The sequence below is a fragment of the Penicillium longicatenatum genome (assembly GCF_028827895.1).
Source record: "Penicillium longicatenatum strain IBT 33135 chromosome Unknown contig_6_segment0_segment0, whole genome shotgun sequence".
NCBI classification, from domain to species: Eukaryota; Fungi; Ascomycota; class Eurotiomycetes; order Eurotiales; family Aspergillaceae; genus Penicillium; species Penicillium longicatenatum.
Genome location: NW_026643123.1, coordinates 4,374,671 through 4,398,031, shown reverse-complemented (window position 1 = coordinate 4,398,031; position 23,361 = coordinate 4,374,671). Strand labels below are relative to the sequence as shown.

At 48.5% G+C, this 23,361-nt stretch overlaps 8 protein-coding genes across 8 annotated transcripts; 6 read left to right on the top strand and 2 right to left on the bottom strand.

Moving 5' to 3' along the window:
• Positions 1-1,772: 1,772 nt before the first annotated feature.
• On the top strand, positions 1,773-3,862 carry N7484_009830 (putative MFS alpha-glucoside transporter; the record flags this gene model as incomplete). Its single annotated transcript, XM_057120217.1, has 9 exons — positions 1,773-1,780; positions 1,856-1,929; positions 1,990-2,313; positions 2,367-2,490; positions 2,551-2,592; positions 2,656-2,696; positions 2,756-3,483; positions 3,558-3,662; positions 3,713-3,862. The coding sequence occupies 9 exons, from the start codon at positions 1,773-1,775 to the stop codon at positions 3,860-3,862; spliced, it is 1,596 nt and encodes a 531-aa protein (XP_056969772.1).
• Positions 3,863-4,765: 903 nt separating this feature from the next.
• On the top strand, positions 4,766-6,106 carry N7484_009829 (fungal specific transcription factor domain-containing protein; the record flags this gene model as incomplete). Its single annotated transcript, XM_057120216.1, has 3 exons — positions 4,766-4,826; positions 5,026-6,022; positions 6,076-6,106. The coding sequence occupies 3 exons, from the start codon at positions 4,766-4,768 to the stop codon at positions 6,104-6,106; spliced, it is 1,089 nt and encodes a 362-aa protein (XP_056969771.1).
• A 4,611-nt stretch (positions 6,107-10,717) lies between these two features.
• On the top strand, positions 10,718-10,984 carry N7484_009828 (uncharacterized protein; the record flags this gene model as incomplete). Its single annotated transcript, XM_057120215.1, has 1 exon — positions 10,718-10,984. The coding sequence occupies one exon, from the start codon at positions 10,718-10,720 to the stop codon at positions 10,982-10,984; it is 267 nt and encodes an 88-aa protein (XP_056969770.1).
• A 333-nt stretch (positions 10,985-11,317) lies between these two features.
• Positions 11,318-13,112, top strand: N7484_009827 (sugar porter family MFS transporter; the record flags this gene model as incomplete). Its single annotated transcript, XM_057120214.1, has 4 exons — positions 11,318-11,415; positions 11,473-11,798; positions 11,859-12,642; positions 12,710-13,112. The coding sequence occupies 4 exons, from the start codon at positions 11,318-11,320 to the stop codon at positions 13,110-13,112; spliced, it is 1,611 nt and encodes a 536-aa protein (XP_056969769.1).
• Positions 13,113-14,306: 1,194 nt separating this feature from the next.
• Positions 14,307-16,484, bottom strand: N7484_009826 (glycoside hydrolase family 32 protein; the record flags this gene model as incomplete). Its single annotated transcript, XM_057120213.1, has 2 exons — positions 14,307-16,019; positions 16,083-16,484. 2 exons carry the CDS (start codon positions 16,482-16,484, stop codon positions 14,307-14,309), a joined length of 2,115 nt encoding a protein of 704 aa, XP_056969768.1.
• Positions 16,485-18,399: 1,915 nt separating this feature from the next.
• Positions 18,400-19,093, top strand: N7484_009825 (glycosyl hydrolase family protein; the record flags this gene model as incomplete). Its single annotated transcript, XM_057120212.1, has 3 exons — positions 18,400-18,569; positions 18,627-18,871; positions 18,912-19,093. The coding sequence occupies 3 exons, from the start codon at positions 18,400-18,402 to the stop codon at positions 19,091-19,093; spliced, it is 597 nt and encodes a 198-aa protein (XP_056969767.1).
• Positions 19,094-19,311: 218 nt separating this feature from the next.
• On the bottom strand, positions 19,312-21,052 carry N7484_009824 (uncharacterized protein; the record flags this gene model as incomplete). Its single annotated transcript, XM_057120211.1, is given in 5 exon segments — positions 19,312-19,513; positions 19,573-20,164; positions 20,472-20,760; positions 20,782-21,017; positions 21,034-21,052. The coding sequence occupies 5 exon segments, from the start codon at positions 21,050-21,052 to the stop codon at positions 19,312-19,314; spliced, it is 1,338 nt and encodes a 445-aa protein (XP_056969766.1).
• Positions 21,053-21,811: 759 nt separating this feature from the next.
• On the top strand, positions 21,812-22,858 carry N7484_009823 (uncharacterized protein; the record flags this gene model as incomplete). The annotated part of the gene is made up of 3 exons (XM_057120210.1): positions 21,812-22,024; positions 22,082-22,371; positions 22,441-22,858. The coding sequence occupies 3 exons, from the start codon at positions 21,812-21,814 to the stop codon at positions 22,856-22,858; spliced, it is 921 nt and encodes a 306-aa protein (XP_056969765.1).
• Between the last annotated feature and the right edge of the window lie 503 nt (positions 22,859-23,361).

Genomic DNA, 23,361 nt, shown 5'->3' with positions numbered 1-23,361 from the left:
ATTGGCCGTTGGAAGTTCAAGTGACCGATGAGGCATAATAAGCCTTAAAAATATCCGAGTTTACCATCACTCAATAGGAAGCCAATCTCGTCAAAATTGTATGTATGCCTCAAGGGGCCATCCTTGACCGGAAGACCAAGACCATGAAGCCAAGTCTTGAGCTTTCCAACCTCGAATCTCGCTTTCAAATGCTTGCGACCGATTGGCCACTGCTCCAATGCTGGAGATCCTCGGCCAACCACGTGGGGTGATGGTAAATGCCACCCTTTGCAAGTAATATCGCTAGAAGCCTTACGCACCAGTTTTCTGTGGCCTCCGTGGTGCGCGACCGTTGATGCGACCTGACAAGCCTTTGGAGTCCGTATCACTCTTTGACAAACCCCCTCACCAAAGGTCTGATCCTTTGCTTATCGCGATCGGAATAGGCCTGCTGGCCTCAAGGAGAGGATGAGAGGATTCTTTTCCGTTACAGCGATTTGACCATCTTGAGCCGCGAGATATTCGGCGAAGAACGCCAGCTTACGCCTGGATCTGTTCACCCAAGATACAGGAAATGAGTTTCGTACGGCGGAGCATCGCTGGTTTTCCGCCAAGTCAAGTGCGAGGTCAAGCGCGGGGAGTACCGAACCCTCAAGAAGCGGAGGCCACGTCCTCCTCCGCAATTCAGACCGAGCGTCTCCCAACGCTTCCACAACGTACCCTTGACTATGGAAGAACGCCGCCCATACAAGAGCAAACGCACAACTCCGGCATATGACGCATGTTGCACACGGAGAACGAAGTGCGATTCACAGAGGCCGTCATGCCACTATTGCCAAACCCGTGGTGTGCGCTGCATCTACCAAGCGGGCGCCAGCGTAGCGTCCCCTCCCCCCCCCGCGGTCAGTACGTGACCACGAAGAGAGAAGAGAGCGCTAACATTTGGCACAGCGTCGAGGAAGAATTAAATGCCGTGGAAACAGCTTTCGCCTCGGTGCCGATCATCGTCTCCGAGTGCAGGCTTCGTAGTGTTCAGTGCTCAGTATTGATCAGTTTGTAGTATTGCTGTCTCTTAAATTTTTGGGTATGCAGAAAATGCTGAATATCCATTCTATGGCACAATAAATGATACATGAAGGAATGCTGGAATGCTTGGGGCGTATCGCGGAGCTACCAAGTCGCTCCGCGCCTGAAGCCGGAGGGGCGAAAAAGGAGCCAGACTGGCCAAATCCGTGTAAACTCGAGGCACGTCCCCTGCTGTTCGATCCACGTTATTCTTCCCCATATTTGCGTCCCCATGGCTTGGCACTCGTTTTCCAAAAATTAAAACCCCTGGAGACGTCTTCTCAGCGCTAAAGCCATCACGGTATGTCTATAAAGCCCTCTAGGAACAACCGGGCAATCTTGGGTTCCCAACTGCAAAGACCACTTCCCTTTCAATCAGGGTTTTCCCAACGAGCGAGACTCTATGGCAGCCATGTATGAGTAGACATTGCCAAAACCCACAATGCCCAAAGCCCAACCCAACCCAACCCACAAATGGGTTAGGTTTTGGACCCGTTGCTCGGCCCATTGTTGGAGGCCCATTGGGGGCCCACTAGTCTACAACATTTACTAATTTTAGTAAAAAATCAAAATATACCGTCTTTTTGTGCATTTCAATATTAGTCAGCAGATCTATGAGCGCCAAGACCAGTTTTATGCAAAGTTGGGCTTAAGATATATATAAAGCCCAAAGCCCACAGTGGGTTGGGCTTTGGGCCTGAATCTAGGCCCATTTTCACGTTTTGGCGATGTCTATGTATGAGTTCTCATGAGGCATTTTAGCCCGTCTATTGGTGCAATCCGAATTTTCAACTAATGGCTCATCCTGCAGCGTAGACTACTCGGTCATCAACCCCGCCAATAAGTGGCGCATGCTGAGAGAACAATGGCACTTCGCATTGTGGTGTATGTGCCCTCTCGCCTGATATCCCGTCATACAGTCAGTTCTGACTTGTTAAAAACCAGCTCTCTGGATATCCAGCGGCGTGGTCATGCAGGGCTACGATCTCGTCGGTGGCGGTCAGCTAGCTGCCTTGCCCGAATTCCAGAAGAAATTTGGCATTTTGGAGGCGGACGGCAGTTACTTGATTCCAGCTCATTATCTTTCTGCTTGGAGCTCTATTGCTCCGGCTTGTGAGATTGTCTCGACATTTATCTTCGCGCCGCTGCTCGAGAAGTTCGGGCGGAAGCCTGGGATTCTGGTAGCTGCCTTCATCTCCGCGGGGGGTATCCTCCTCCAGCAGCTGGCAGGTGATTGGATAGTACACCTTGCTGGTCGTGGCATTAATGGTACATCCTCCGATCACTTGCCCTCTCATTTAGCGTTGCTGACACTCAAACAGGCATTGCCATTGGGATGATGTTCACCGTCTCTCCTCTCTGGATTGGAGAGACCTGTCGGCCCGAGCTTCGGGGATTCTTTCTCTGCTTTTTCAATACGAGTATTGTCTTTGGACAATTTGCAATGTGAGCAACCATCGTGATGATGGCGATCGATCTCGACTAACAAATCATTTTTTGATTTAGTGTGGCTGTATCGAAAGGGAGCAGCTATCTGACAACTAAATGGTAAGATCCAAGTCTGTGCTTGTATTTCCTTGTATTTCCACCTATACTAACTTCACTTTGTAGGCAATGGTGGCTACCTGTTGTCTCCATGTACACATTTCCTCGTGAGTCCTCTACCTTCACTTACTTCCACGAGGTCCTTCTCTTTAACCAGTGTGCTTAGTTATCCTCGTGTCTGGGTGGCTGTTCTTCCCAGAATCGCCTTATTGGTTAATCCGTCAGGGCAAGACAGCCCAGGGCAGAAAATCTCTCAAGGTTGTTTACGGATTCAAGGATGAATCATTTTATGACGCCGAAATCAATCGCATGCAGTCAGAAATCCGTTTAACAAGGGATCTTCAAGGCGATATCGATGCGAAACACAGTGGCCGACCATGTGGTATCAACTTCTCGGCCGAGGCCGAGTGCTTCCGAGGCACCAACCTCAAAAGGACACTGACGGCCATCTTCGCAGCGAGCGCCCAACAGATGATCGGTGCGACTTTCGTTATAGGCTACGCGACATACTTCCTTGAACTCATCGGCGTCAATAACTATTTCAACGCCTCTGTGGCTCTATATGTTGTCATGCTTCTCGCGAGCATGGTTGCTTTCCCACTCACTGAGATTGTCGGCCGCCGCACTTTGATTGTCGGGCCTCAGTTTGCCCTTTGCTTTATGCTTCTGGTCATTGGGATCATGGGATGTATTCCCAATCGTGCCAAAGCGAGTTGGGGCATCGTTGCTTTCATATACGTCTGGGCTATCATTTACCAGCTTTCCATTGGGGCTACAGGATTTGTACTTGCATCGGAGCTTGCAACCATGCGCCTCCGTGGTGCGACTCAAGGCCTGGTCACCATTTCGAATGCTGCTTGGGGCCTGATTATGCAGTTCACTATTCCTTACATGGTATGTTTCCCTTCCTTGGTATACTATACAAGACACCCCCTCGGCCCCGCTCCTGCTAACATTGTACCATGAAGATTAACCCTGATGCCGGAAACCTCGGAGGTAAAGTAGGATTCATTTTCTTGGGCACTGGCTTAATTGCTGCTGTTGGGGGATTCTTCCTGTATCCAGAGACCAAGGTAAGTCTAGACTCTACTTTGCAGCGAATATATGCTGATGGTCTGTTCAGGGAATATCATTCGAGAAACTTGACGAACTGTTCGCTCTGAAGGAGAAACCACGCCACTTCAAGCAAATGGCACAGGAGACTCCACAAATTGCGATAGGAGAGATGAAAGTGGACACCAGTAGCGTCCATGTTGAGCGACCTGAGGCTTGATGCTACCAGAAGACCGGGACAGGCTGATTCTTTTACATTTTGAACATTGTTTTTTCGGCCTACTATCATTGTTAAATGTAATGCAACATACGAAGTCGCCGTCTCACTGCCCCGTCGAAAAGCTGAAACCTTTCGATTATAAGCGTCTAGGCTTCATCAGGGCCCACGAATGGGCCGAAGTCCTCGATGGTCACGGTTCAAGGACGTTGGGCCGCGATTAGACCGCAAGGCCTGGACTGGGGCCTTAAGGCTCCTCCTTTGAGTCCTTGTCTGAATCTCTTCAAGATTCAGCTTTGTATCAGCAGTACATGACAATTTGACTAAGCATTGTTTCGCCTCCATTATGCTACCCTTTTTCTACCAGACTCTCTACCTGATCAACTGGCATTACACTGCTAGATAGCGTATACCCTGATACTTTAGCTATAAATAGTAGTAGTAACTAGTAAAATAACTAAATAGCAAAGTTAGTGTGGACTTATAAAATGCCTGTCAGATTACATATTTGTGCTTCTTTTGGAGCACCATGTTTTCTTAGGATTATGTACTTGACATATTTGACATTGAATTTTCAATCAGCCATTTTAGTTGTTTAAAGTAAATTCCATGATGTTTAACTATACTTCAAATAATACTAATTCATCAAAATGTGCTAGAATTACCTATTATAAAAGGACAAATACATACTTAAAACAAGGCGTAATTTAGCTAAAACACATCCAGAGTGGAGATAGACTTGTCAGCATCCGGGACAGACTGAATAGTGTCGAGAAACTGCTGTCTTCCGTTCAGCAGTGCGGATGCTGTCTGGTAAACCAGGCGTCCACCGCTGTACCGATTTCCGGCTGGGAGCGAGAGCAGAATGGCAGAGCAGACGAGCTTAGGTCCTCTTCCGTTTCATGCATGGTGATTCAGAACGCTGCTTTCATGGAACTCCTTGGCCTCAAACGGGACCTTGCTCACCGTATGACCGATGCTGAACGAGCAATAGTTCCTACGCTCCATCCGTCGCCCCTCGGAGTGCGCAAGTTCTTTTCTAGAGGTTCCAGCCCAATCAGGCGCGTGCTAAAACATTCTAGCTAGTCATATCCTCAGAAGTCCGCCTGATCTCAAGATCCCTAACTAATGGGTTGCGGTAGCGCTGTCACGGCATTTTTCAACAGAATTCACACCTGGTACTCCATCCTTAGCCTTCAGCAGCGTGAGAAGCTCTGTAACACAGGAGACCCCCAAGGATTTCTTCGGAACGCTGCCTGTATCTGATCTTAATGGCGATAGGGTCGCTGGCCCAGTGCGAGTCGCTGCCTGTGGCGCTCAGAGAGCGACCCGACGCTCCATTAATGGAACAGGTGCTTCTTTTACTGCCAACCATACTTATGAAAGCAGTCTCACGGCCTTACAGTGTTTGATATTCACAAATACGTACTATTTATGTTTGGTCAAGCCCTGCCAAGCGCACGATTATATTCTCATTGCGTCCATACGTGCGCAGAACCCGCTGAAGAGTGCCTCTCTCGACCCAAAAAACCAGGAACTTATTCGGCGTGCATTATGGGTGGCTCTGTTGATCGAAAGTGAGCTAGCAACTCAGCTAGATCTGACTAATCGCAGTGTCTGGACCCTCGATTATGAGGTCCCCTTGCCATCTTGGTCATATCCAGTAGATGAGGCACGCCCATCCCATTTCAGCGCGCCAGCTGACTCTCCTGGCGGATCGTTCAGCAATTCCCAGTCCTCAAGTCAGCTGTTTTCATACTTTCTAGCAGAGACCGCCATGCGACGGATGCTCCAACGCTGTACGGCATCGACTCAAAGATTACCTAGCGAAAAGCAATCGTTCGCTCCTGTTATATCGACTGAGTTGCAATTGCAGCTCGAGCAGTGGCACTCGCACCTACCGGAATTCCTTCGCTTCGATCGTTATTTCATTTCCGAGTGCAATACAAACCCGCAATTGCTCTTTCTTCGAACTCAATATCATGCGTACAGAGCGTCAATACTGTGGCCGGAAGTCCACCAGGCCTTGGTAGAAGGAGAGGAATACGATAAAACACTCCTACCATTCTGCCTTGAATTTCATCAAACTTATAATCACTTTATTTTGAGTGCGGCTGCCTGTATCCCACAGTGCCTTCCGAACATATGGACACTCTATGCCAGGTATGACGATTATTTTCTGTGGTGTTTTTCTTGGACGCTAAACGATATCCCAGTGTGTTTAACATCACAATGGCAGCACTTTAAGCTAAAGGAAGCCCCAGTTTATCCAGTATTATTCCCCCCGAAGTTTTGGAGAGTTTCCATTCCGCTGTGCAGCTGTTCCATGATACATTAGCGTTTGGTCCATCGCTACGTATGATGCAGAGCATTTTAGCTGAGGCGGTAGCAAAACTAGCAAGGGAATATCAATCTGATTGATATTTTTAGTGTCTGAATCACTACTGAAACGTTGGTCTGTGTTGCAGTCAAGGAAGAATAATCCTTCGTACCGCCCAACGAAGGTATCAACTCTAGAGAAGGGAAGCGAGGAATGCATGAAGCCGCATGAGAGAACTAGATACGGAGTACATGTGGCAGAATTCCCTTCAGTCTTGCCGAGAGTTCCGCCCTGCTTCTGACAGATCTCCACTTCACTTCCATCGTCCTGTCCTCGTCCTCCACATCCGCTACAGTCTCAATCCTTGTCCTTGCAAGTTCCTTATAAATACTGAGTCATGATTGGCGGATGATAAGAGCCCAGTTTAGCCTGATTGGCCGGATCTACCACTGCGTTGCCTGAAAAGCTTGGTACTATAGTTCCAGAGAAGATTGGTAGGACACATAAGCGAAGGGTTTCAAAATACTTGTTACTCTTAGCTCTATTGAATATTGTACCCTGCACACTGGCGGTCAACATGAAGCAGGCCAGTCCGGTCTTTTATACTATTGCGGTAGGATTCTAGGGGAAGTGAAACACGAGCCAGCACGGAGTGGTAGTTCCGAACAGTGAGCATGCTAAAGTACAATCTGTACAAACAGAAAGAAATCAAAAAGACTATGGCCCAGTAAGTGATAAGACAGAGCCGAACAGTTTTCTCTCTATATACAGAGAGATTGTCTGAGACGAATGGCCCGTAACACCCGATCGCGCTCATATAGAAAAATAGACATTGAAGTCGCAATTCTGTCGCCCTTCATTCTTCGCCTGAAGGGTAAGCAAGACATAGTGAGCATCGAGCTCTTACAAATGACACAAGTTCTTTCTGCAGAAAGGAGGTAATGTACTCACTGGTGGTACGGGCGAGCCGGCTGCGTTCGAACTGGGATGATGGCAAATAGAAAAGATCTCGTACAAGCCACAGGATACAAAACGCACCCAACACCCACAGGGAGGCCATGAGTCTGTACGTTGACGAGCGCCAAGTTACTCGCCTGATAAATCGACGCCCATTGGGGCCCGTCACTGGTTCATGTCTTGGAGGTGAATGGGAGTGGTGGCATATACAGGACTTGTTTATGGAGGAGGAGCCGCTGTTTGCAGTGCGACCGCCAGGCGTTCTTGTCATGGTATGGTTCAGTGAAAAGAGAGCGGTTGCAGAGAGAAATTTGCGACAGACACAGTCGATACTTTTTAGATTGAAGGATTGATCAGTGGGGGAGCTACTGAGAAGGAAAAAGGTTAAACGTTGATTATGGCCCGGCGATGCATGGAGACGTTGAGAGCCTTTCACCAGCGGAACGTCACGCCAGCATCCTAGGCTGCGGCTGCAATTATATGGGTCTCAAGAAGGAAAATAACCCCGGTGAATAGTTTTGCCTTAGCGTATGCGCCGAGTGGCCACTTCTGTTGGGGCTGGTTCATCGGCGTATCTCTCTGCTGTTGTCCGTACTTTTTCACTTTGCCTTACATCCTTCATTTCACACAGGCCTCCCTGTCTGCCAGCGGGATTTGGTCGTCTCCTCCTTTTCTGTTCGACGGCTCCAGTGGTGCCACGGCGAGGGCAGTTGTGGATTAATTGACTATTTAGAAATTCTAGGATCTCAAGCTGTACCTCTTCTCCTGGTAGGAACAATTTGTTGACCTCCGTACTTTTGCTATTGGATGCCAACTCAGCCAATTTGGTGGTATACACTGAACTCATCAGACATGACCTTTGTTTATAAAGCTTTCTTTTCTTCCTTTCTCTCTCCTGCCAGGGAACCTTCGGCCCAGAAAATCTCGGACTTACAGCCTAACCGGGGATGCCTGATGCTGCCAATTTGGCACCCTTACACGGTGTAACCACTAGGACTCGAGGAGGCGACGTCATTAGCAGACGTGCCTAAACGAGTCATGCCGATAGAGAACCAAGAGGAGGAGCTGGCACATCTGCACTTTGCCCTTGTACGAGGCTAGAAATCTTCGCCACGAAGCATCCAGTTCCAACGCTAATGGCTTCTAGAGAATTCTATCGCCTGGGGTCACAAATGCTCTTCTGCATGTTGTTGCGCGGCCAACCAGGCGGTTCCCTCACAAGTCTCCTTGTATGTTTCACATAACTTCATCCAATCCAGCTCGGAAGGACAGCCGGGAAGGCGAAGCTGGCCCCGCCCGATTGTAGCTGAATCTGGGGTCCCAGGCCTACCAGCATCTTCACCGTCCCGGTGACGCCCAGTGGAAACGCCAAGCCATTCCCCCCGAAGGGAGAGAAGAAGCACTTGGAATGAGGAGCTAATCGTGCGAAGCAACCAGAAAGACTAATCTCAATTCGAGACCAAGCCTTCCTGCAGCGATACTACGGGAGGGTATTCCAGAACTTACATGCTTTCTAGTCAAGGATCCGTCTCACAGGACAGCGGCACTGCTATGAATCTCTGGCCAGTGGCTCTCATATGCACATTCCATAGCCTACTAGAAAGGAAGTCTGGACGTTTCCTCTCACTCCAACTACACAGCCATCACGTCGAAGTCCTGAAGCCGACTCCAGGGCCGTTCTCCTGACTGCCTTTCTCCATGTTGCAAGAGACCCAACTGCACTTAGTGTTGGATACATACTTAGTGTTCGATACCTCCTTCGCTGCCCGGGTTTCCTCAGACTAGCCACATTTTACGGAGATGCTGGAGGTGAACCAGGTCTTGGATATTATCTATCACGAACATACCAGTTGAGCATTCTCCCAGATCCGCACAAAATAACACCTGAATACACCCAAATTGCTCCTATTAGAGCGCAATGCCACTTCTTTGGAACTACCCTATACTGGGAGGGGTTATATCTCATCATCGTGAACAGAAATACCCCTGTACGGCCCACTATTCTTGTATCGGTGACTAGATTCTTAACAGCAGCGAAGATTGCGCTTCACGTGCGTTCATCCAAAGTGCAATACTTATATTTAAGATTTGTATCAGCCTTTCCCTCGCCTTAATTGCGGCAGCCTCACACTGTGCGTCCAGTATCTGTCTCATGTCGCTGACGGTGGCTAGACCGATGGATATCTCGTGTTTGTGAAGGCTTTCTCGCCCACTTTTTTGTCTATCATGATAGAAGCATGAGGTGTAGAATCTTCATAACTTGACCGCTTGCTCTCCCTGGGGTAGGAAACAAGACCCTGCCAGGTCAGGTCTGCCAATCCTTCTTAAGACAGGGATTAGGATTGTTCTCCAAACAGGGGGAGAGGACATCGTAATGCAACAATGTTCAAGGATATAAGGTGATTATTTTGAAAGGTAAGCTGGCTCTGGTAGAGAAGACAACTGCACTAGGTAGGAATAAATACAGCGTTAATGACGGTCATTCAAATACTCTCGGTCTATCATTCTCATCATGCTCCCGGAGCACGATCTTGAGTTACTACTATTCTCGTCATGCCTCTTCGATTGGAGCAATACTGGTATGAAGGCCTTGGCAGTTATGTCAACCTCTATATTCAGAATCTGCCCGATCAATTATTTCTCCACATCTTTCAAATTTGGTTTGGATTTTACCCCTTGATTATTCGCGTGGTTAGAAAATATTGAACTATGTCGAATCATTTGTCGAGACTTCACTCAGCAAAGGCCTTATCTACTGGTTGAATAAATCGCTTTCGTACCTATTGGCCCCTGGGAGGATAGTGAGAAGTCATGGCTGCACAGATCACAAGCTCTCGCATGCCACCTGCAGCTAGTCACCCATTCTGTGTTGTTGCAGAGGCTTTTCCTCTGGTCACAGTGAACGGGTCAAGAGAATAATCATATGAGCGAATGCAACCACAGGTGCACCTCCAATTAACAAAAATTAATTTTGATGGTAGCGAAAGAAGAGCAGATAACTTCCTAGCGGCCAGCGCATTCTGTAAAAGCCACTCGCGGACCCCGACCAGTTGAGTCAAATAGGTCTCTTCTCATATTGCTCTAGCCACAGCAGCCCACGGAGAACTCCGAGGTGGGATTTGAATACTGATGTGATAGTGGAAGGGGTGACCTCAACCTTTTGCACTTGGGTAACTCAACGATTGGCGAAGAACTTGGCTTGTAATCCTTGTATTATGCTCCGACGCCATTCTTAGCTGAGAAAAAGTACTCGTACTGGGCGTTGGTTAAGTCGGCGACCAACTGGCTGACATATCGGAATTTGTGTAAGCACTTGGGACTCTAGATCGCGTCGTCTGTCCTATTACTGGGACTGAATTGCGAACTAATCGCTGCTTCCTCCATATCAGCGCTAGCTTTCCCTCCACGCCCCGTGATCAGCTTATTCGGGCCAAATTGGTTTGGTCAACTGGCAAGTGACTCTCTCCCTCCCCCTTTCCTTCCTCTTTGGGGAACGCCTAGACGGCATCTACCACTAGGATGGGAGTCTTTACCGAGAAGAGCGGGGCGACTGCAAAGAGGAGGGGGATCTCTAGCCGATCATGTATTGCCCCGAAGATACCCCGTCAAGCACTACTAGCGTTGACGATGATGCACTGGATGGAAGCGTTGGTGTCAAGTCGGGAGAAGCGGAGATTGTGCGGGGTGAAGACGGTCGCACGGGCCGTGTGAAAAGCCTTGCTCTTGCGCCCGATGGCCCGATAGCCCCGCCCGATACAGACAGAAACGGCCAGGAACACCAATCACTAACCGAGAACTATGTCCCCTTCCCGAGAAGATCGCGGAGAAACTCCACTCCTCCGCAATAGAACTTCCTTGCACACTTCTGTTCCCGCAGTAATACCGCCCCGTACATGCTCGGATTGCTGTCGGACCACGTAGTTATGAAAAATGCTGGTTGGATGGAGCTTTTTTGAGAAGTACGCCACTTCACATATGGTCTCCGCGGTGTTGGACATCGAACAGCTCGCTTCCACAGTTGCATATAAATACCACTACTTGTTCCTTCTATCCTTGTCATTCCAGCAGCATCTTCTCCTCAGGTCTCACATATTCCAGCTTGATTGTGCACAACTCACAAGCCGGCCTTGATCTTTGTTCCAAGTTCCTGTCACGAATATAAATCCTCATCTATCGCAGAGATGGGTATCCTGATAAAACAGCCCGAGGGAACTGCGGGAAAGGCATGGCCTGCCATTCTAATCAGCGGGTTCGTCGCTTTTGGAGGTATCCTGTTCGGGTAAGTTGGATAGTCTCCCAGTTCCTGAGTGCAAGCTTGAGCTCATCCTTTGCGCAGCTATGATACAGGCACAATCAGCGGCATTCTCGCCATGCCGTACTGGGAGCGGGTGTTCTCTACCGGCTACAGAGCCTCTGATGGTAGTCTTACCATCACCTCCAGTCAATCTTCGGCTATTGTATCTATTCTGTCTGCGGGTACCTTTTTCGGCGCGCTTGGTGCAGCCCCCATGGGAGATTTCATTGGCCGTCGTTGGGGATTGATCGTTTCGGCGGGTGTCTTTACACTCGGAGTCATCTTCCAGACCGCTGCGACAGCTATTCCTTTTTTCTTAGCGGGACGTTTTTTTGCAGGCTTCGGTGTTGGTTTGATCTCGGCACTAAGTGAGTACTTTTCTATTCCGTTACATGAATTGCCTAGTGCTAACAAACTATATTGATAAGTTCCCCTTTACCAGTCCGAAACGGCCCCGAAATGGATTCGTGGCTTTATCGTTGGCTCGTACCAATTTGCTATTACGGTCGGTCTTTTGTTGGCCGCTGTGGTGAATAATGCCACACATTCGCGTGATGACACTGGGTCTTACCGCATCCCGATCGCGGTTCAATTTGCATGGGCCATTGTTCTTGTGGTCGGCATGCTTATCCTTCCGGAAACACCCCGCTATTTGATTAAGAGAGATAACCACCAAGCTGCTATTAGGAGCCTGGCCAAGCTCAGACGTCTTCCCGAAGCTGATTCTGCTTTGCTCGCGGAACTTGCCGAAATCCAAGCAAACCATGAGTATGAGATGAGCATTGGAAGCGCTGGTTATATCGAGTGTTTCAAGGGTAATCTTGGAAAACGCCTTCTTACTGGATGTTTCCTCCAGGGTCTTCAACAGTTAACTGGTATTAACTTTATCTTCTATTACGGCACCCAATTCTTCAAGAATTCTGGTTTCAAGAACGAGTTTGTCATCAGTTTGATTACCAGCTGTGTTAACGTCGGTTCTACGATTCCCGGTCTTTATGCTATTGACAAGTGGGGAAGGCGCCCAGTCTTGCTTGTGGGTGCTATTGGCATGACTGTGTCTCAGCTTCTCGTTGCCGTCCTAGGAACTACGACCACCAGTCAAGATGATCTTGGAAATATTATTGTCCACAATCAAGGTGCTCAAAAGGCGGCCATCGCTTTTATTTGCATCTACATCTTCTTCTTCGCTGCCTCTTGGGGGCCGATCGCCTGGTAAGTTTAACAGTTCTCTTTCCCTTGGTGCTCTCCCCAGTTCTCCTTGAAGCTAATACGATTAAAGGGTTGTGACAGGAGAGATCTTCCCTCTTAAGGTCAGAGCTAAGTCTCTCTCTATGACCACCGCCACCAATTGGCTGCTTAATTGGGCGCTGAGTTTCTCTACACCCTACTTAGTCAACTATGGGCCCGGTAATGCCAACCTGCAATCCAAGATCTTCTTTATCTGGTTCGGCTGCTGCTTCCTCTGCATCGCTTTTGTGTATACCATGATCTATGAGACCAAGGGCCTGACCTTGGAGGAAGTTGATGAGCTCTACCGTGAGGTCAGCTCCGCTAGGAAGAGTGTTGGCTGGAAGCCAACCATTACCTGGACCGAGAAGAAGGAAATATCCAATACCGTTGGAGAGAAGGGCCCAGTTGAGGAACACAGAGAGTTCCACGAAGCAGCACTTGCGCAGGCTTAATCGGAGGAACCTTGCGGGGTTTGTGAGGGCGAATGCCGATGAAAGGTTCCTTGCTGATGAAATTGAATGGCGTACTGTCGGGATAATCATCATGTAGAAGCATTCCTTGACGGGCTTCAGGAGGGGGTTTCGGGCCATCTCAGCATGTGAATGGTGAAATCCAAGCAAGATACACCACATAAGTGCAGATATTAGGTTCCTTTCCTATAGAATTACTGGTCATGGTAGGAAAAAGCAATCCAAGTCAATAGTTACATGACCAGATTTGTTAACCTGTTATATCATCATTAAATTTCTTTTTGTAAGCCTCATCGATATATCATAATGCAATCGACAAGATTGAGTTATTCTGGCATTGAGATAACCCCATGTAAATCTAGATGTTCGCAAATGTAGTGCATAGTTCAACGGATACTTTCCCCAATTAATACTCTCTATAATTTAGTGGCTTGGAACGATTGAGCAGTTCAAGGTATATTCTACTCATACCAGGTCATCTCGGCAAGATATTGACAGGAAGAATCTCTAATCATATGAGCAGAACAGAACAGTCCGGCATGTGAAAATGATAGAAGGATATGCCGAGATTGATTGTTCACGCCTGGGTTTAGATTGAATCAGATTGGTAGATCAGGAGATATATAAGAAGTTTAGAATCTTTATAAGATTGTCTGGAGCCCACCAGAATAGCGGCTGCTAATAGATAAACATGGACTTCTACTCTTGACTTTGCACTATTTATTCATAACTTACCGATGTATATTCAAGTTTCACTTAGGCTATACAGCAAACTTGCTGGCATGACAATATTAACTAAAAATCTAGTTACATGATACGCGGCCCGAAAAATTTTGTTCACTCCTAATTATGACTGTATCTGGAAATATGCCACTTGTTCCGCTATGGCTAGACCGCTCTGAATTGTTCTAGAATTCTAAGAATACATCCACATATGTGAACATATACTTACAATACTCATAAAATGCAGCATTCTATTCTGGTAGTATGATATGTCTCCCTACAGTTATCTCGTATTTCCACTTGCCAATATATACATTAGGGTCCCGAACCAATAGTTACTTTGCTCCCCTAGAGTGGCATATTGATCGGGCAGGGTCAGAAAGCCATCTTTATCACATTCGCAAAATCTGTAAACCAAGTCTCCTCTTTTTTGGAGCATTCGTCCAATCCTAACTAATCGTCCCACGTCGAAGAAATTTTATTGATTCCCATTCGGACATTCTGGGTGTTTCCTCCCGTGGAGAAAATCTGAGCGTAGGTTGCACCATCGCTCGGGAATATCTGGATGGTCATTGTAGTTTCGCCCTGGCCTCCGAAGACCTCAACACTAGACCAGTCCACATAAATCAGTAGGTTTATTTGACCTCCGGCATTGGCAGCCAGGGGAGCGTAATACGTGGCTGGAAATGTGCCGTCAAATGAAACATTGCCAGACTGGCTCCGATCGACGAATATTTCCTTGGTAACGAAGTCGTAGCCAACTCGTGTCTGTTGTTTGAGGTCTGGGGTAGCCCGAACAATGATTCCGAACTGAGAAGATCCCGCGGTAGCTGGTTCTCGGTCAGAGAAACTTAGTCTAATCTGCAGTGCCTTTCCAACGGAGCCTAGTGACTTTGTGCCTTCATTCACGGAAGACCAGGACCGATCGAGGCCCTTGCGGCTCACGATGGAGCCCCAATTCTCCGTAGGGGCCTGCACCAGAGTAGCCTTTCCATCGATCGTCTTCAGTGAGAATTCTCGGGGGATCGACATTGCACTGCGCCACGGGCTAGTAGGGATCAGACCACCGTATTGCCAATTGCTCATCCACCCAATAGCGATGTGCTCGTCTGAAGATAGTCCATTGTAGCCCTGGGCCGCATAGAAGTCCGGGCCCCAGTCTACCCAGTTCGCCACTTGGCTTCGCGCCATGGAGTCCGAGAAGGAAATTTCGTCGACATTTATATGGCCCCAGCCGCCGGTTGCGGTGTCAACAATCTCAATCACGGCAGTCTGGTTCAGCAGCGAGCTGACATCCCAACTCTGCCAGGAGAGGCTCTCGCTGTTGGTGCCCGTAGCGGAACGCACTATTTGGCCATCCACCTTCAAGTGCACGGCTGTGTTATTGGAGTCATGGCCGCCGCCGATGAGGAAGTTGATGTACCTCGTAGAGATTGTGAAGGATTTAGACGTGAGTGTTCCAGTCGTGGCATCCCCGTTCAGGAATGTATTGACGAGGCGCTTACCCAAGTAGCCGGTCACAGGGTTTTGTCCAGGCAGGGTGCCGTTAGCTGGTGACTGGCCGATCAAATCTCCAGCAGGGGTCCAACCATGATCGGCAAAGGTTCCCGTACCTTCAAAGTCTGCAAGAACGATGCTGTCGCTTGGCGGAGGGGTGGTCCCTGAAAATAAACTGTCGGCGTCGGCGGTGAAAGTGGTTCCGTCGAAGTTTCCAACAACATATTGACTGCCCGAGCCGATAGTTCCAGGGGGTCCGCCAGGGTTAAGTCCGATCATTGCAATCCATTTCACGTTGTTGTCGTCACCATCGACAGACAGTGGGATGAAATTTGGACATTCCCACACCCCGCCGATGGCATTCACGGGCCCGAATTCACTCGCAAGAGACCAGTTCTTAAGGTCTTTAGATGTGTAAATCAGGAGCTTGTGGAGTTTAGCCAAAGAGAGCACAGCAATCCACTTCTTCGTCGGTTTGTGCCAGAAGATATTGGGATCACGGAAGTCGAGGAACTGATCTGAATATGGGGCGGGAGGGTCCAAAATTACTGGGTTCGCCGCATCATACGTGGTCCAAGTCATGCCATCGTCCAGACTATAGGCAATGGACTGGGCTTGCTGATTTGCTTGGACCGTCTTCCCGCTTGGCATAGTTTGTGCGTAAGGATACTAAAGGATGAGCGTCAGCCGCATCAGCTCAAAAAGATTCGATAATATATGTAAAGAACCTACATAGGAAGTATACATGGCAACCAATGGCGTCTTGCCACTGTGGCCGAAACCACTTGTGTTGTCAACATCAGCCACGGCAGATCCGGAGAAAAACATCTCAGTGATGTTGTTAGGGTAGCCACGGGCGAGGAGGGCGATCGGCTGTTGCTCCCAATGAGTTAAGTCCCGCGTGGTGGCATGACCCCATGACATGGCACCCCACGTCGTTCCGCCTGGGTTGTACTGGTAGAAAAGGTGGTAGATACCCTTGTGATACAAGAGGCCATTGGGGTCGTTCATCCAGTTTTTGGGAGGAGTGAAGTGATACTGAGGACGGTAGAGCTCTGTGTAACTAGGCTTTTCCGCCGACACAGCCTGGAATGTGCCGAGCCCCAGAAGAAGGATTTTGAGCATAATCACCATGGCGAGATCCTAGGAGCGGCCGAGATGCTCGTGGGTAAGGGATTTAGCAAATGGAAGGTTGGATTCTGAAAAAAATTCGGCGTGGACATGGCGCTATTTATACATGCTAGGGAGGAGGTATGACCTTTTTGCTTCTCCAAATGTCCCATACCCCCATATGTGGCTTTCGACGCTCACCCTATTACGGTCGTACTGCGGAGATGTCGGAAGTTCTGGCCAGTGCCGAAGTGAAGACTTGCGATCATGATGGATAGATTGACGGTGGAGAACCCCTACCAAGCAGTTCTAGGATACTTTCAGAATCATTCCGAGGTTCCTCCGAAGGAAACAAGATTGCAGTGGAGTCCATCGAGGTGCCCACACGGAATTGACCCTTAATTCTGTGTCTTCGGAAAAATAGAAATTTAATTTCAGCAGGAGATTACAGAAGCCGTCAGGGAGTCCATGGACGGTCCCCGCTTTTTCCAGCCCGGGTTGCCACAAGACACTGGGTTTCGAGAGATAGTAACCGTAAATTGTGGGGGTACCTCGTAGGTGTGCACGGGCTGGATGCTAGTTTCCAGAACTCACCCCCGCAAATCGTCTAGAGTGCGGAGCTTTTGTTGATGTGCGCCACTCTGCTGCAAAGGTATCGCGGAAGGGGTCCAAATATCCGCGACTTTTTCTCCTTTTTTTTCTCTCTTTCTAAATCTCTCATACTGCTAATGCTTGATGGCCGTAGGCATTTGCCCCAGACTGGCGGAGTACCATCCATGGAAGGTTTAAGTCCAGTTTTCAGAAGGCTTACCGCATTGCCTGGTCCTATTCAGGGTCTACCAAGATAATTCAGTTAGTTATGCATTACACCCACGTAATCAGCCGGCCTATGAGTATTGGGTAGGTGAGAGACTTTCAGAGCTAAATTAAGGATAGTAAAGCTATGAACCAGGCCAAGGCAAATCTGAGACTAAAACCCTAAACGGAAGTGAATATTGGGAAACTTAAGACCAATTAGAATAGGAGGGCTATACGGGATATCAAGAAAGGAAACATTATGTGTTCCTTGTAACTTCTTTCTCAATTTCGTGTTGGGTGTCTGTATTGTCATTTGAATCGTCCGCTAGATACGTAATTTGCTTAAGTGTTCCAATTGAACATTCAGGAACATTAAATTTCATGAGCGGGGCTTTCTCAAATATGGAATAAGGGTTCGATTATATGTTAACAACAGAACATATCTCCCGTATTATGAGTGGTAGCCTGACTAGTATTGATAGATATTCATCATCACTGAGTGAGGAAGTTTAATACATCATTGGTCAGTGGGTTTCTACAGTATCCAACATCCGTCTATCCCTCTCAAACGTTTTGTAAACGTGAAAAGCTGCGGAAAGCTCCCTTCTTATTGTGAAGCATCATCGGCTCCTAGCGAACCCTTTTGTCTGAGGGTAGCATGTGCATTCGTGAACCAGATTTCTCACATAATATAGGATAACTCACCTGCGAAGGTCCAGTTCATGCACATTCGCTCGTCTTTGCTATCGGCCATTCGTGACTGAATATCACCCTCCGCCCGACACTAAGTAATGCGAGAAATCCTTCGTTTTCCGAGGCTGGACAACCACGGATGATTTCACCGGAGCATCCCTGCGAAGGGTACTCTGGCCAGGCGAAATCCTGCGAGTGCGTTTCTTGGAAAGCAGCTGTTGAACAAGCTCCTCAACAATGAAACAACTTGTACTCTCACATTTACTCCCTTCAATATATCGAACAAGTACATCAACTTCCTTGCCGGAGGGCAGCAGCAACGTCAACGGAACCGTGATCCGGCTGAAATCTGATGGACGGATGGTGTATACCTCCGCAGGGTTTAATTGGGAAAGCTGGGACGTGAGTGCCCTTCAAGTAAAAAGCGCCGTGGTTGAAATCATTGACAATGCCATTGGAGGCTGGGGTCATATCAACGTTGATCAGATCACCTTCTCCAACACGCGCGACGAAACAGGTTGCGAACTGGATTGGTCGGGGCCCAGGCTTCTACGCGGCGCTTGGGTTCAACGGCCTCCTCCGTGACGAGCGCACTATCGTCGCGTGGATGAATAACTGGTAGTATGGGGCGGTTACACCAACAGATCCATGGCGTAGTGCGATGACAGTTCCTAGGCGCCTTGCGCTCAAGACAATTAATGGAACGACAGCTATGATCCAGGAGCCTACAGGGAAATGGAAGGCACTGGTGATTGAGTTGACATTTTCCAACAGAGAGCCATCCTCGACGGCTAAGGCAGAGTTCAAAATCGCCGTTGCTGCTAGCAAGGACTATAGCCATGAAACGAGAGTCGGATACCACTTTTCGATCCAGCCGGACGTTATTGGCCAGACACAATCAGGGGATGTCTCATTTGATGGTACGTTTGCGAGTACGTACTATGCGCCTTTGTCCGGCAGCAGATGTAACTGTTTTCCTCCGGGTTTTTGTTGACTGGTCGAGTGTTGACGTCTTTGGTGGTCATGGCGAGGCGAGCCAAACTTTTCCTTCGAAAGATGCCGTGGATAGTCGTCTCTATTCTACTGGCGGGGAAACTCGCAATGTCAAGCTGCGAGTAAGGGAGGTGCGCTCTACACTGTGATAAGTTAGCACTATTTCGAGGGAGCGAAGACTCCGGATGAAACCTGTAAGTTAGCTCAAAAAGCGATGTCATTCAGTGGACTTTGTATGGCACGGTCAAGTGTGGAACCCTTCATACTATCCAATGTGATTTACGTCGAATCAATTTCCAAGTAACCAGCATTTTATCTCCCTGCGAAACACGAGGGTGTGGAATAGCTTTTACATTCACAAGAACATTTAACCGCTCTTCTGATCCTTGGCCATTTCCAATCGATCTTTCAAAGTCTCGCGCATATCCTGTATGGATGGACTAAGCTCACTTGGCCCATGCAGAGCATCCACAGAAGCCTCGAGATATTGCCAAAGCCGTGGCTCTGCGAGTAACCGAAGACACCGCACTTCTAAAGCTCTGATTGCGGCAAAGGAAATCGTGTATATACTGAGGACAATGTGTAAGCATAGATTTCAAACATCGAGAAGCGGATTGCAAGCACAAACCTTGCGCACAGGAACCAGGACTTCGGCAAACATGCCTGAAGGGCGATCTTAGCTGCACTAAGGAAGCTGGTCACCGATTCAAAAAACAAGGGGCCGTATGGTAGTAACTCGGTGTCTGCGATTCCATCAAGTATGATACGGTAGATCACCGGCCAGTAGATTGACACCTCATACATATGGTACTTAGCTCGGCAAATAGGACTGTTAATGTTATGAGACTCGAAGCCATTGTCCTGAGAGAACGTATCAGGTAAAGAGTCCAGTGAGCGGCTTGAATTTGCCTTCCACTCCGTATGGGGAGAGCCGTCGTCATATGCACTCAGCACATCTGTTGCTGAGCTAGCATAGCCATTCAGCACTTGTTGTAAATTTACTTCGGTACAAAAGTTGAACGGTGACTGCAGCGTCTCATTTGGTGAATAAGCTTCGCTATTTTGAAAAATTCCGGACAAAGAGGAGCGCGAGGGCGTATTCGAATCACCGAAATGATCCCACACGTATGTGCTTGTGGGCAATGGAGTAGTTGTCAACCCGCCGCGTAGCGTTTCGCCGAAGCGTGGTAAATTCAAATGCATGGATGTCTCACTGGGTGCTTGTTAGTTCAGAAAGCAGGAGGAAGCCGGCAGGAGCAGACCTCATTATTAGATAAATCGCCCAGTACAAACGCGTGACGAGGTGTGACTCGGACGAACCCTCGGAGAAAAACGAGTGACTTATGCCATTAACGCAGGGTAAATCAGCGGTGACACGACTCGGAGGGGATTTCCTGGTGCAGATAATAGCGTACCTTTTCAAAAACGGTCTCAATTTCAGAAAAGCAGCTTGTATATAGTCATAGGCTTGTCTTGGCTGGAGGAGACAAGAGAAGTATATGCTAAAAAGGACCAAGCATTGAACACTTGTAATACTGCATTCCTGGATCGCTATTGGTATCATGGACAAGGCAGCTTCATAGTGTGAAGAGTGAGGTCGATCATTGACTATACTCGCAATCGCTTCAACGAGGAGCGATAGGCAAGATATTGTAGAGTAAGGAAAGCCGGCGGCATTGGACTCGCAGAAATGGAGCGTGAAATCAGAATGTAGGATGGGGTACCACTGATGAACCTGATCCTGAAACCGGCGGAAGATACTGATGGTAAGGTAAGCTGAGTGATCTTTGGTTTGTTGATCTTCATTGTTGAAGACCTACAGATCAGTGCATTCGACACACGGTGATTCTGTCGCAGACGCGAGCATTCGGGGAACTGCGGTTTCTAAGCGGTACAAACTGGATGCTAGATCCGACGGTAAGCCAAAAACCTGCATGAGATGAGGAGACTTGAGGATGAGAGGTGGACAATTCTGTGGAGAGGTATCGTCACGTCGTGCTGGCGGCTGCAGTCGAGGTTCCAGTAATGGGGTGATGAACTCCAGTCTTTCTCGGATGCTCATGAGCTCCTGTACTAATCTACCACAAACATATAAGCATATAAGCCATGGTAGATGTCGTCGTGTGGAAAGGGTCAAATTACTGTGAGGGCTGAGAGTCAGGAGCTTGTCCATAGACACACTCTGCACCTTTGGAGGCGCAGAATGAGCACTTGGGCCTGATTCGGTCACATCGCCTCCTACGGAGGCGACAGTGGTCGCAGGCTGAGGCCATTCTATATGGGGGCATTGTAGTAGGGACGCTCATGAACATAGAAGATTTGCCCTGGACTGATATGGCGGCATTATTTTATGACCGCTAATGGTGACACTGTCAGTTCCAGCTACAGTTTAGGAGCTAGTAGCACAAATGCCGGTACCGTAGTAAGTATTTCGTCGTGGACTATGACTGAGGGTGGCGAGTCGTGGAATGGGATCCTGCCTCTACTGGTAAGCTGCAATGTCTATCTGGATTGTCATTGGACAGTGTTTTAGTGTCCTCGAAAGGCTTCAATCAGAGGGGTCGAAATTAGCGATCGCGGAGCGGCTCCTCCTCTCCGCGAGACGCTTTGTTCTGCCCAGTCGCTCATTCTCAATCCCCACAGCTTGACTTCTGGAACTTTATCGTAATGGCCCATTTTCTTGGACAAGTCTCCGAATTCCCGCATTCACGATTGCGGAGAGAGTTTTGACCTCGTCCCTTCTCGCTTGTGGCAAGAGGGGAAAAGCTACATATTTTTCACGTCAAACTCGAAGGACGGCGCACTCGTTTGTTGCTTTGTTTCATCGCCATACAATATTGCATCTACAATGTGATTGCGACGATACCATGACAGGCTCCAATAGTATCGATTCATCCATGCTTTCGGTACAGCATTCTGATCACGCGAAAAGAGCAGTTCAACGCCCAGTTGATGACGCTGCTCTAATCCTGGAAGCCTGGTCCCAAGGCCTGATGACCGGTTCACTCGTCATCATGGCTGCAGTTACCTATGCGAACATGCGACCTGGTGTTTTGCTGCACAAGTTGATCTTATTAGAGGTAGTCCTGCCGCCATCGATGTGGAATATACCCACTAACGTGGCCACTTCCTGATAGTTGATTCTGGCCCTAGCCCACGGAACATTCATATTCGCCCCAGACCCTGCGTACGGGTGGTACCTGGCCATATCCGCGATTGGATTGATCATATCCTGGTCTTTGCATAATGTGATCGCGTGGATGAAGAACAGGCCGTTCATGGGCCGCAAACTTGCGCTCTTCTATGTCGGCACGATCATCCTGGCTCAGCCATACTGGGCAACCGAGATTTACGCCAACTTCGCCTATTTCAACAACATAAACCTTACTGTTTACGAAAAGATCCGCCCCTGGGAAGCACTATTTCGGTAGGAGTTATCATGGTGGTGTCATCTTTTTCATCCGTGGCTGCGTCGACTAACCAACCCTTGACTCAGCGATCCATGGTGGATTTATACAACGTGCAACCTCTTTTGGGTGGTCAAGACACACTACAACTTTGGCATTCTCGAGTTAGTACGCGAATGCCCTCGATTCGGGCTCATGCTGGGCTCAATGTGTCTCTCCATTGTCTTCATTGCCCTCGACGTTATCAGCGTGACTGGAGCACTCAGGTCCGCCATGCCGCTGGGCATCAACCCTTTTTGGAAAGTGTGCTCCCCTTCATTCTCCGCGGGAAGTATTTTGATTCCTCTTGTGTCCAGGGCTGACGGGTGGTGTATCCTTCAGCTATGCTTTATGTTCAAGTGCCTGTGCGATACCATTATCCTGGACGATTTCAAGACTGCGCTTGACAAGCTTAGTGCTAGATGGTTTGTGAGGCAAGGGATTCACGGAACCCATCCACTAGGTTAGCATTTTCTTCGATATGCCTTCCTCCACTCCTCATTCATGCGGTTAAGTCCTGACGCGCTGAGTATCTTTAGATTTTAGAAGCCACCCGACCTTTACTGATGAGCGTGCTACGCCGCGCATTGGAGATATTATCTCATTGAAGCGCCCAGTCAGCGCTGTGCATATTGAGCGAAAGGGAGAATTGTGACTAACCTGTGCCTTTGGAAGTATAAGATGGACGAGGCCCTATTTAATATAACAAAAAACCATGTGTATACCTATCCAGCGGAACAAGGGGGTAAGCATTATGTACGTGGGTGCCAATAAAATTGCCGAAATAATGTGCATTCCAGTCAAAGTCCCGGAATCTGCCACAGCCCAAGAATATTCCCTATCCTCCCCTGTCAGTGTAGTCAGGAGGACCCTTTGCCTAGTTTAGACTTCGATACCTGAAGAAGCTGCAATTAGCTTACATGGGGCTGGATTGGCGAAGCGAGGCAGGATAATTGGTCTCCAGACGAGGG